The 13,952-nt window shown below is 42.7% G+C and overlaps 1 protein-coding gene across 2 annotated transcripts in view; it reads right to left on the bottom strand.

The window, feature by feature from the left end:
• LOC132397457 (uncharacterized oxidoreductase YjmC-like) overlaps positions 1-13,952 on the bottom strand; it is a 106,420-nt gene that overhangs the window by 46,753 nt on the left and 45,715 nt on the right. For both annotated transcript variants that reach the window (XM_059976278.1, XM_059976277.1), the window contains exons 4-5: positions 13,364-13,425; positions 6,026-6,079 (exon numbers count right to left, since the gene is read on the bottom strand). In XM_059976278.1, coding sequence (XP_059832261.1) covers positions 6,026-6,079; positions 13,364-13,425 — 116 coding nt within the window. The remainder of the gene's footprint in view (positions 1-6,025; positions 6,080-13,363; positions 13,426-13,952) is intronic.

Below are 13,952 nucleotides of genomic sequence, written 5' to 3' on the forward strand. Positions count from 1 at the left end.
TGGAATCATTCTTGTGAATCTTCTCTGAATCCTCTCTAACGTCAGTATAGCCTTTCTAAAATAAAGAGCCCAAAACTGCACACAATACTCTGAGTGGTCTCACAACTGCCTGAAAGAGCCTTAACATCACATCCCTGCTCTTATATTCTATACCTCAAGAAATGAATGCCAACATTGCATTCACCCTCTTCACGACTGATTCAACCTGGAGGTTAACCTTATAACCATATAATCATATAACAATTTTGGTCTTGTTATATATAATAATATAACAAACCTTTTGGTATCTTGCACAAGGACTCCCAAGTCCCTTTGCATCTCTACATTTTGAATTCTCTCCCCATCTAAATAATAGTTTGCCCATTTATTTCTTCCACCAAAGTGTATGACCATACACTTTCCAACATTGTATTTCATTTGCCACTTCTTTGCCCATTCCCCTAAACTAAATCTCTCTGCAGGCTCTCTGTTTCCTCAACACTACCCTCTCCTCCACCTATCTTTGTATCATTGGCAAATTTAGCCACAATCCATTCATACCATAGTCCAAATCATTGACATACATCGTAAAAGGCAGCAGTCCCAACACTGACCCCTGCGGAACTCTACTGGTAACCGGCAGCCAGCCAGAAAAGGATCCCTTTATTCCCACACTCTGTTTTCTGATGACCATCCAATGCTCCACCCACTCTAGTAACTTCCCTGTCATTCCATGGGCTCTTATCTCGTAAGCAGCCTGATGTGTGGCATCTTGTCAAAGGCCTTCTAAAAATCTAAGTACACCACATCTACTACATCTCCTTTGTCTACCCTGCTTGTAATTTCCTCAAAGAATTGCAGTAGGTTTGTCAGGTAGGATTTTCCTTTCAGGAAACCATGCTGGCTTTGGCCTATTTTGTCATGTGCTTCCAGGTACTCTGTAATCTCATCCCTAACAATCAATTCCAACAACTTCTGAACTATTGATGTCAGGGTAACAGGTCTATAGTTTTGTTTCTGCTGCCTCCCACCCTTCTTAAATAGTGGAGTAACATTTGCAGCTTTCCAGTCATCCAGTACAATGCCAGAATCTATCGATTCTTTAAAGATCATCATTAATGCCTCCACAATCTCTGCAGCTACTTCCTTCAGAACCAGAGGGTGCATTTCATCAGGTCCAGGAGATTTATCCAAACTCAGATCATTAAGCTTCCTTAACATCTTCTCAGTCATAATTTTCACTGCACAAACTTCAGTTCCCTGACACTCTTGAATGCCCGGTATACTGCAGACTTCTTCCACTGTGAAGACTGATGCAAAATACACATTCAGTTCATCTGCCATCTCTGCATCTCTCTTTACAATATCTCTAGCGTCATCTTCTATTGGTCCTAAATCTACCCTCGACTCTCTTTTAGTCTTTATATACTTAAAAAAGATTTTAGTATTTTCTTTGATATTAGTTGCCACCTTCTCTCATAATTTATCTTTTCCTTCCAAACGACCTTCTTAGTTTCCTTCTTCAAGTTTTTAAAAGCTCCCCAATCCTCTGTCTTCCCACTAGTTCTGGCTTCCTTGTATGCCCTCTCTTTTGCTTTTACTTTGGCTCCGACTTCATTTGTCCTCCTTCCCTTTGAAAATTTCTTCTTATTTGGAATATATCTGTCTTGCACTTCCCTCATTTTTTGCAGAAACTTCAGCCATTGCTGCTCTGCTGTCTTTCCTGCAAATGTTCCTTTCCAGTCAACTTCAGCCAGTTCCCCTCTCATGCCATTGTAATTTCCTTTATTTCACTGAAATACTGACACATTGGACTTTATTTTTTCCTTCTCAAATTTCAAAGTGAACTCGATCATATTGTGATCACTGTTCCCTGAGGGTTCCTTAACCTTAAACTCTCTTATCACCTCCAGATCATTGCACAATACCCAATCCAGTACAGCCGATCCCCTAGTGGGCTCAACAACAAGCTGTTCTAAAAAGCCATCCCTTAGACATCCTACAAATTTTCTCTCTTGAGGTCCAGTAGTGACCTAGTTTTCCCAATCACTTTCACGTTAAAATCCCCAATGATTATCATGACATTGCCTTTCTGACTTGTCTTTTCTATCCCTCCACCTGGCCCTAACCCAACTGGACAAAAAAGACAAGTACGTTTGAATGCTGTTCAAAGACTTCAGTTCAGCATTCAACACAATCATTCCACAGAAACTGATTGGAAAACTGAGCCTACCGGGCCTGAACACCTCCCTCTGCAACCGGATTCTAGACTTCCTGACTGGGAGACATCAGTCAGTCTGGATCAGAGGCAGCATCTCCAACACCATCACACTGAGCACGGGGGTTCCCCAGGGCTGTGTGCTCAGTCCACTGCTGTTCACTCTGCTGACCCATGACTGTGCTGCAACACACAGCTCGAACCACATCATCAAGTTCACCGATGACACGACCGTGGTGGGTCTCATCAGCAAGAACAACGAGTCAGCTTACAGAGAGGAGATGCAGCGGCTAACGGACTGGTGCAGAACCAACAACCTGTCTCTCAATGTGAACAAAACAAAAGAGATGGTTGTTGACTTCAGCAGAGCACGGAGCGACCACTCCCTGCTGAACATTGACAGCTCCTCGGTAGAGATCGTTAAGAGCACCAAATTTCTTAGTGTTCACCTGGCGGAGAATCTCACCTGGTCCCTCAACATCAGCTCCATAGCAAAGAAAGCCCAGCAGCGTCTCTACTTTCTGAGAAGGTTGAGGAAAGTCCATTTCCCACCCCCCATCCTCATCACATTCTACAGGGGTTGTATTGAGAGCATCCTGAGCAGCTGCATCACTGCCTGGTTCGGAAATTGCACCATCTCGGTTCGCAAGACCCTGCAGCGGATAGTGACGTCAGCTGAGAAGATCATCGGGGACTCTCTTCCCATCATTACGGACATTCATACTACACGCTGCATCCGCAAAGCAAACACCATTATGAAGGACCCCACATACCCCTCATACAAACTCTTCTCCCTCCTGCTGTCTGGGAAAAGGCACCGAAGCATTTGGGTTCTCACGACCAGACTATATAACAGTTTCTTCCCCCAAGCTATCAGACTCCTCAATACCTAGAGCCAGGACTGACACCTTACTGCCCTATTGTCTTGTTTATTACTTATTGTAATGCCTGCACTGTTTTGTGCACTTTATGCAGTCCTGGGTAGGTCGGTAGTCTAGTGTAGTTTTTTTTCTGTGTTGTTTTTTTATGTAGTTCAGTCTAGTTTTTGTACTGTGTCATCTAACACCATGGTCTTGAAAAACATTGTCTCATTATGGTCGAAGTGACAATAAAAAGTGACTTGACTTGTAATCCACATACCGGCTGCTATTTGGAGGCCTGTATACAGCTGTCATTAGGGTCCTCTTACCTTTGCTATTTCTTAACTCAACCCATAGACACTCTACACCTTCCAATCCCATGTCATCTCTTTCCAATGATTTATTATTATTTCTTATACACAGAGCCACACCACCCCCTCTGCCTATTGACCTATCTTTCTGATACACCGTATATCCTTGAACATTCACCTCCCAATGGCAGCCATCCTTTAGCCAAGTTTCAGAGATGGCCACAATGTCATATTTGCCAATCTGCAGCTGAGTTTGTCAACTCATGCCATTGGCTTTGATTAAGCCTCATCTCCTGCCTGTTCTTTCTATAATCTCTGTTGCATGTTATCTTTCAAATCTTCTGTCAAATCATCCTATTCTTGCCCTCACTGGTACATGTTATAGGCAGTAATCTAGAGATTACTACCCTGGAGGTCCTGTTTTTCTGCAGAAATGATGGTGCTTGGCTAAGCCTGCACTCAGGTTTTACCAACTTGAGCTGAGAAAAATATTTTAAAAATAATAATGATAATAAACATAAGAGATTCTGCAGATGCTGAAGGAATTCAGCAGGACAGGCAGCACTTATGGTGAGAAATAATTGATGAGTACAGTGTTGGTGGACACAGTCTCAGCAGGCTCAAACTTGAGGTATAGACTAGGCTGGCAGAGAATTGCTGGGCACAATCTTGGCAGGTACAGTGTCACTGGCACAGTGTTAGCAGGCACAGACTCAGCAGATACAGGATGGGTGGGTATTGTCTTGGTAGGTACAATGTCACTGTGCACATTCTCAGCAGGTACAGATTCAGTGAGCATCATCTCAGTGGGCATAGGCATGGTGGGTACAATCTTGGTAGGCACAGACTTGGGGGCAGAGACACAGATTTAGTGCGTACAGTCTCAACGGGTACAGACTTGACAGACACAGGCTCAGTGGGTACAGGCTTGGTCAATTTCTCAGTGAGTATAGACTGGGTGGTTACAGATGCAGTGGGCACAGGCAGTGATACATTGCGATGGGTACAGTCTCACCATCCACAAGTTTGGCAGGCACTGGCTTGATGGCACAGACTTGATGGGCACTGAATCGGTGGGTATTCTGGGCGGACACAGTCTTGCTGGTCACAGACTCAGGCGCAGTCTCAGTGGGTACAGACACAGAGGGTCTTGGTGATTACAGATTCAGTGGGCACAGTTATGATATGCAGACTCAATGGGCACCGACAGTACAGGCACAGACTCAATGGGTATAGACTGGGCAGACAGAATCAATGGGTGCAGTCACACAGGGCACAGTCTCTTTGGGTACAGATACAATGAGTACAGTCTCAGTGAATGCACACTCAGGGGGCACAGGCACGGTGGACACAGACTCAGCGGGCACAGACACAGTGGACAGACACTCGGCAGATACAGGATGGGTGGGTTTAGGCTTCACATACAAACAAGCTGGAGGAACTCAACAGGTCGGGCAGCACCCGTTGAAATGAGCAGTCAACGTTTTGGGCCAAGACCCTTCGTCAGGACTCAGGTATAGGCTTAGTGGGTGTAGTGTTGTTGGGCACAGTCTCAGCAAGTATAGATTCAGTGGGCACAGGAACGGTGTGCACAGACACAGCGGTCACAGTCTTGGTAGGTACAGTCTCAGTTAGTACAGATTCGGTGGGCACAGATTTATTGGTTCAGTCTTGATGGGTACAACCTTGGCAGGTAAAGACTCAGCAGGCATAATCTTGATTGGTACAGATGTGATGCGCACAGACTTGGTGGGTACAGAATGGATGGGTACAGTCTTGATGAGCACAGACTCAATGGGCACAGGCACAGTGGATATAGTACTGATGGGTACAGTCCCAGTAAGCACAGACTTGGTGGGCACAGATTTAGTGGGTATGGTTTCGAAGGGTACAGACTCAGTGGTTACAGACTCAGGCACAGTCTCAGTGGGTGCAGAATCGATGGGTACAGGTTCAGTGGGTACAGACTCTGTGGGTACAGTCTTGGTGGGTACCGAATTGATGGCATGGGCTCAGTGGCTATAGACTCAAGCACAATCTTGACGGGCACAGATTCAGTGGGAATAGACTCAATGGTTAGAGACTCAGGCACAGTCTCGGTGGGTACAGACTCGATGGACACAGTCTCAGTGGGTAGAGACTCAGAAAAAGGCTCAGTGGATATGGACAGGCACAATCTCACTGGGCACAGATTCAATGGGTACAGACTCAGACAGTCTTAGTGGGTGCAGAATCAATGGAAACAGTCTCGATGAGTACATTATTGATGAGCTCAGATTCAGTGAGTACAGACTCAGGTACAGTCTCGGTGGGCACAGATTAAGTGGGTACTGACTCAATGGGACGGTCTCGATGGGAATAGATTCAGCAGGTACAGACTCTGGCACAGTCTCAATGGTCACCAATTCAGTCGGGTACAGACTCAATACGCCCAACGGGTTATTTCACTGTTGTGTTTCTCCATGTCTCAGGTCAGCTGGGAAGAGAAAGATAGATCAGATGAGGGCCAGGGTGATTGATTCTTGCTGCTGTTTTCAAAACAATTTTATTCCCTAATCTGGTAACAGAAACCACAGTTTATGACACCTTGTGGGTGACAGAAGGTACCGTGTAAATAGAATGCTGGCTCAGCAAATGTTGGTTAGCTGAAACATTACCTCCTTTGCTCTGGTTGCCACCACAAGTGGAGAAGTGTTGGTACAAGACATCCCCTAAAGAATACAAAAAGAAAAATATTGTTATTGGACCATAAGATACAGGAGCAGAATAGGCCATTTGACCCATCTGCTTTGCCATTTGATCATGGCTTATCCATTTTCCTCTCAGACCCAACCTCCTGCATTCTGCCTTCATGCCTTGACTAATCAAGAATCTATCAACCTCTGGCTTAAATATAACCAATGACTTGGCCACCACAGCTGTACATTGCAATGAATTCAACCGATTTACCACTCTCTGGCTAAAGAAATTCCTCCTCATCTCCACACTAAATGGACACTGCTCTATTCTGAGGCTGTGTCACTGGTCTTAAATTTCCCAATTTAAGAAAAATCCTCTCTGTATCCACTCTATTGAGTCATTCTACATTCTATACGTTTCAATGAGATTTCCCCCTTATTCTTCTAAATTTCACTGAGTACAGGCCCAGTCATCAAATGATCATCGTATAATGTCTTTTAATCCTGGAATCATTTTTGTGAAACTCCTTTGAACTCTCTCCAATGTTAGCACATCCTTTCTTAGATAAGAGGCCCAAAACTGGTCACAATACTCGAAGTGAGGCCTCACCAGTGTCTTATAAAGCCTCAACATTACATCCTTGCTTTTATATTCTAGTCTTCTTAAAATGAATGCTAACATCACTTAGAAAAATAGGGTGCTATGCAGTAGGGTAATTCTAGGCAGTCTCTAGAATAGATTACAAGGTCCACACAACATTGTGGGCCGAAGGGCCTGTGATGTGCTATAGATTTATATGTTCTATGTTTTAACATCGCATTTGCCTTCCTCACCTGCAAATTAACCGTTAAGAAATCCTGCAAAAGGATTCCCAAGTCCCATAAGACATCGGAGCAGAATTAGGCCATTCGGTCCATCAAGTTTGCTCTGCCATTCCATCTTGGCTGATCCTAGAATCTACTCAACCCTTACATCTGACTTCTCGCCATATCCTTTAATGCCCTAATCAATCAGGAAACTTTCAACTTCCGCTTTAAGTATACCCATGGACTTGGCCTTCACTGCAGTCTGTGGCAGAGCAATCCACAGATTCACTACTTTCTGCCTAAAAAAAAAATCCTCCTTACCTCTGTTCTAAATGGTCACTCCTCAATTTTGAGGCTGCGCCCTCTAGTTCTGGATACCCCCATCACAGAAAACATCCTCTTCACATCCACCTTATCTAGTAGTTTCGATATTCCGTCAGTTTCAATGAGATCTCTCTGCATTCTTCAGGCCCAAAGCTGCCAAATGCTCCTAATATGTTAACCCTTTCATTCTTGGAATCATCCTCGTGTACCTCCTCTGGACTCTCTCCAATGACAACACATCCTTTCTGAGATATAGGGCCCAAAACTGTTGACAACACTCCAAGTGCGGTCTGACTAGTGTCTTATAAAGCCTCAGAATGATCTCCTTGCTTTTATATTCTATTCCCCTTGAAATAAATGCCAACATTGCATTTGCCTTCTTTACCGCAGACTCAACCTGTAAATTAACTATCTAGGAGCTTTGCACGAGGACCCCTAAATCCCTCTGCACCTCTGATGTTTGAACCTTCTCCTCATTTAGATAATAGTCCACACTGTTGATCCTTTTACCAAAATGCATTATCATACACTTCCCAACACTGTATTCCATCAGCCACTTTTTTCCGCATTCTTCTAATACGTCTGTCCTGCTGCAATTGCATTGCTTCCTCAGCTTTACCTACCCCTCCACTTATCTTCGTATCATCAGCAAACTTTGCCACAAAGCCATCAATTCCATTATCTAAATCATTGACCAACAATGTGAAAAGTAAGGTTTCAATGAGATCCCCCCTTATTCTTCTGTGAAATGCCTCAATACTGACCTTTGAAGAACACCTCTAACCACCGGCAGCCAACCAGAAAAGGCCCCCTTTATTCCCACTTGCTGCCTCCTGCCTATCAGTCATTCTTCTATCCATGCCAGTATCTTTTCTGTTATGCCATAAGATTTTATCTTGTTAAGCAGCCTCATGTGTGGCACCTTATCAAATTCCATCTGAAAATCCAAGTAAATGACAACCAATGCCTCTCTTTTGTCCATCCTGCTTGTTACTTCCTCGAAGTACTCTAATTGATTTGTCAGGCAAGATTTCCCTTCACAGGAACTACGCTGACTTTGACTTATTTTATCATTAGTCTATAAGTACCCTGAATCCTCATCCTTAATAATAGACTCCAACACTGAGCTTAGCATGATCTATAAACTGACCTATATTTCTTTTCTTTTGCCTTCCTCCCTTCTTAAAGAGTGGAGTGATACTTGCAATCTTCCACTCCTCTGGAACCATGCCAGAGTCAAGTGTTTCTTGAAAGATCATAACCAATGCATTTGCTATCTCTTTAGCAACCTCTGTCAGAACTCTGGGATGTAGTCCATCTGGTCCAGGTGACTTGTCTACCTTAAGACCTTTGAGTTTCCCTTGCACTTTTTCCTTTGTAATAGCAATGGCACTCACTCCTGCTCCCTGACACTCACGGACCTTTGGCACACTGCTAATGTCTTCCACACTATGCTGCACCATTGTGTTGTCTGCCATTTCCTGTCTCCCATTACTATCTCTCCAGCATCATTTCAGCGGTCCAATATCTACTCTTGTCTCTCTTTTACACTTTATGTATCTGAAGAAACCTTTGGTATCCTCTTTAATATTATTGGCTAGCTTATCTTCATGTTCACTCCTTTCCTTATTTATGACTTTTTTAGTTAGCTTCTGTTGTTTTTTAAAATCTTGCCAATCCTCTAACTTCCCACTAATTTTTGTTCTGTTAAATACCTTCTCTTTGACTTTTATGTTGGCTTTGACTTCTCTTCTTAGCAATGGTTGTGTTATCCTGCCTTTAGAGTACTACTTTGGGATCTACCTAACCCACCCATCTGCATTTTCATCCAGGTCATTTATATACATCATAAACAGCAGAGGTCCCAGCTCAGATCGCTGCGGAACACTACTAATTACAGACCTCCAGATGGAACAAGTTCATTCAACCACTACCCCCTGTTATCTATGCGCAAGTCAGTTCTGAATCCAAATAGCCCATTTGCCGCAGACCCCATGCATCTTAACCTTTTGGATTAGCCTCCCACATCTGATTTAAGCTTCTCCTTCTCAATTTGCAGGGTGAAATCTATTATATTATGATCAATATCTCCTAAAAGTTCTTTTACCTTAAGCTTTCTAATCAATTCCAGTTCATTGCACAACACCCAATCCAGATACCTGATCCCTTTAGTGGACTCAACCATAAGCTGCTCTGAAAAACCATTTGATAGGCATTCTGCAAATTACCTCTCTTGGGATCCAGCACCAATTTGATTTTCCTAATCTACCTGCATATTGAAATCTCTCTTGACTATCGTATCATTGTCCTTTTGACATATAACCATATAACAATTACAACATAGAAACAGGCCATCTTGGCCCTTCTAGTCCATGCCGAATGCTTACTCTCACCTAGTCCCACCTACCTGCACTCAGCCCATAACTCTCCATTCCTTTCTTGTCCATATACCTATCCAATTTTTTTTTAAATGACAAAATCGAACCTGCCTCTACCAATTCAACTGGAAGCTTGTTCCACACAGCTACCACTCTCTGAGTAAAGAAGTTCCCCCTCGTGTCACCCCTAAACTTTTGCCCCTTAACTCTCAACTCATGTCCTCTTGTTTGAATCTCCCCTACTCTCAATGGAAAAAGCCTATCCACATCAACTCTATCTATCCCCCTCATAATTTTAAATAGCTCTATCAAGTCCCCCCTCAACCTTCTATGCTCCAAAGAATAAAGACCTAACTTGTTCAACCTTTCTCTGTAACTTAGGTGCTGAAACCCAGGTAACATTCTAGTAAATCTCCTCTGTACTCTCTCTAATTTGTTGACATCTTTCTTATAATTCGGTGACCAGAACTGTACACAATACACCAAATTTGGCCTCACTAATGCCTGTACAATTTTAACATTACGTCCCAACTCCTATACTCAATGCTCTGATTTATAAAGGCCAGCATACCAAAAGCTTTCTTCACCACCCTATCCACATGAGATTCCACCTTCAGGGAACTATGCACCATTATTCCTAGATCACTCTGTTCTACTGCATTCTTCGATGCCCTACCATTTACCATATATGTCCTACTTGGATTATTCCTACCAAAATGTAGCACCTCACACTTATCAGCATTAAACTCCATCTGCCATCTTTCAGCCCACTCTTCTAACTGGCCTAAATCTCTCTGCAAGCTTTGAAAACCTACTTCATTATCCACAATGCCACTTAGTATCATCTGCATAATTACTAATCCAATTTACCACCCCATCATCCAGATCATTAATGTATATGACAAACAACATTGGACCCAGTACAGATCCCTGAGGCACAACACTAGTCACCGGTCTCCAACCTGATAAACAGTTATCCACCATTACTCTCTGGCATCTCCCATCCAGCCACTGTTGAATCCATTTCACTACTTCAATATTAATACCTAACAATTGAACCTTCCTAACTAATCTTCCGTGTGGAACCTTGTCAAACGCCTTACTGAAGTCCATATAGACAACATCCACTGCCTTACCCTTGTCAACTTTCCTAGTAACCTCTTCAAAAAATTCAATAAGATTTGTCAAACATGACCTTCTGCACACAAATCCATGTTGCCTGCTCCTAATCAGACCCTGTCTATCCAGATAATTATATATACCATCTCTAAAAATACTTTCCATTAATTTACCCATCACTGACGTCAAACTTATAGGCCGATAATTTCTAGGTTTACTCTTGCATTTTTAATTTCCCATTGTAATTTGTAGACCACATCTTTGCTATTGTTTGGCGGTCTGTAAATAACTCCCATCAGGGTCTTTTTACCTTTGCAGTTTCCTAGCTGTACCCACAACAATTCTATACTTTCTGATCCTATGCCACCTCTACCTAATTAGATTTCAGTTTTTCACCTACAGAACCATCCCATCCCGTGTGCCTACCTGCCTGTCCTTTCGATACAATATTTATCCTTGGATGCTAAGCTCCCAACTACAAACCTCATTTCCAGAAAAGTTGGGATATTTTCCAAAATGCAATAAAAACAAAAACCTGTGATATATTAATTCACGTGAACCTTTATTTAACTAACAAAAGTACAAAGAAAAGATTTTCAATAGTTTTACAGACCAACTTAATTGTATTTTGTAAATATACAAAAATTTAGAATTTGATGGCTGCAACACACTCAACAAAAGTTGGGCCAGAGGCATGTTTACCATTGTGTTACATCACCTTTCCTTTTAATAACACTTTTTAATCGTTTTGGAACTGAGGATACTTATTGTATTAGATTTGCAATTGGAAATTTTGTCCATTCTTGCTTGATCTAAGACTTCAGCTGCTCAACAGTCCGTGGTCTCCGTTGTCTGATTCTCCTCTTCATGATGCACCATACATTTTCAATAGGATTTAGATCTGGACTGGCAGCAGGCCAGTCAAGCACACGCACTCTGTGTCTACAAAGCCACTTTGTTTTAGCCCATGCAGAATGTGGTCTGGCATTGTCCTGCTGAAATAAGCATGGAAGTCCCGGGAAGAGACGCCACCTTGATGGCAACATATGTCTCTCTAAAATCCTAATATACGCCTCAGAGTCAACGGTACCTTCACATACATGCAACTCACTCATGCCGTGGGCACTGATGCACCCCCATACCATCACAGATGCTGGCTTTTGTACCTTTTGCTGATAACAATCAGGATGGTTATCTTTAGCACGAAGAACTCGATGCCCGTTTTTTCCGAAAACTAGCTGAAATGTGGACTCATCTGACCACAGCACACGGTTCCACAGTCTTTTGGTCCATCTGAGATGAGCTCAGGCCCAGAGAACTCGCCGGCATTTCTGCATAGAGTTGATGTATGGCTTCCTCCTTACGTAATACAGTTTCGAGTTGCATTTCTGGAGGCAGCGACGGACTGTGTTAAGTGACAATGGTTTTCCAAAGTACTCCCGAGCTCAGGTGGCTATAATTATCACAGTAGCATGACAGTTTCTTAGGCAGTGCCGCCTGAGGGCTTGAAGATCACGCGCATTCAACAGTGGTTTCCGACCTTGCCCTTTACGCACTGAGATGTCTCTGAATTCTCTGAATCTTTTCACAATATTATGTACTGTAGATGTTGAAAGAACTAAATTCTCTGCAATTTTGCGTTGGGAAATGTTCCTTTTGAACTGACTAACAATTCTCTCACGAATTTTGGCACAAAGGGGTGAGCCACAACCCATCCTTGCTTGCAAAGACTGAGCCTTTGATGCACGCTACTTTTATACCCAGTCATGATACCTCACCTGCTACCAATTAGCCTACTTAATGTGCAGTCTTCCAAACTGATGTTACTTGAATATTCTGTGCACTTTTCAATCTTATTTTAACTCTGTCCCAACTTTTGTTGAGTGTGTTGCAGTCATCAAATTCTAAATTTTTGTATATTTACAAAATATAATTAAGTTGGTCAGTAAAACTATTGAAAATCTTTTCTTCGTACTTTTGTCAGTTAAATAAGGGTTCATGTGAATTAACATATCACAGATTTTTGTTTTTATTGGCATTTTGGAAAATATCCCACCTTTTCTGGAAATGGGGTTTGTATAATCTTTCAGCCATGTTTCAGTGATGCCCACAACGTCATGCATGTCAATCTGTAACTGTGTTACAAGATTATCTACCTTATTCCATATACTGCATGCATAGAAATATAATATACAAGAATTCCAGAATAGAAAGGCTTATCATATGTGGAGTGTTTAATGGTTCTGAGCCTGCATTCACTTGAATTCAGAAGAATGAGGTTTCATTGAAATCTCCCAAATGACGAAAGGCCTCAGTAAATGAACGAGGAGATGATGGTTCCTCTGGTGGGGTCATATAATACTAGAGAACACATCCTCAAAATAAAGGGATGTCCATTTGGAACAGGGATAATCTTATGGTCTTTTAACACCTTCAATATTGTATTCATCTGTCTCCCTTTTACTTTGCAACTCATCTATCTTTCCTATCTTCAGTTTCTGCTTGCTAACGATCTACCCACACATCTGTTTGTAAACCAACTACCCTATCCTCAGTCCTCATACTCTGGTTCCCACTCTCCTGCTTGATTATTTTAAACTCTCCTGAACAGCTCTAGCAAACCTGTCTGCAAGGATATGTGTGTAACAGGCCAATCTTCCAAATCACATTTATTGCACATCTTACTTACAATGAGGCCACATTTCACGGCTTTCATGGAATAGAACCCTGCAATGCCATAGTGGTTGGAACCTGGAAAGACAGTATGACACAGTGACAACAGAGCTGAGGGCAGTGCGGCCGATGTATTTTAGACCATAGAATATGTTCTTTGGCCCACAATGTTGAGCTGACCCTCAAACCCTGCCTCCCATATAACCTCCCACCTTAAATTCTTCCATATACCTGTCCAGTAGTCTCTTAAACTTCACTAGTGTATCTGCCTCCACCACTGACTCAGGCAGTGCATTCCACGCACCAACCACTCTCTGAGTGAAAAATCTTCCTCTAATATCCCCTTTGAACTTCCCTCCCCTTACCTCAAAGCCATGTCCTCTTGTACTGAGCAGTGGTGCCCTGGGAAAGAGGCACTGGCTGTCCACTCTGTCTATTCCTCTTAATATCTTGTACATCTCTATCATGTCTCCTCTCATCCTCCTTCTCTGCAATGATTAAAGCCCTAGCTCCCTTAATCTCTGATCATAATCCACACTCTCTAAACCAGGCAGCATCCTGGTAAATCTCCTCTGTACCCTTTCCAATGCTTCCACATCCTGCCC

Source organism: Hypanus sabinus, chromosome 7 (genome assembly GCF_030144855.1).
Source record: "Hypanus sabinus isolate sHypSab1 chromosome 7, sHypSab1.hap1, whole genome shotgun sequence".
In the NCBI taxonomy this organism is placed as follows: Eukaryota; Metazoa; Chordata; class Chondrichthyes; order Myliobatiformes; family Dasyatidae; genus Hypanus; species Hypanus sabinus.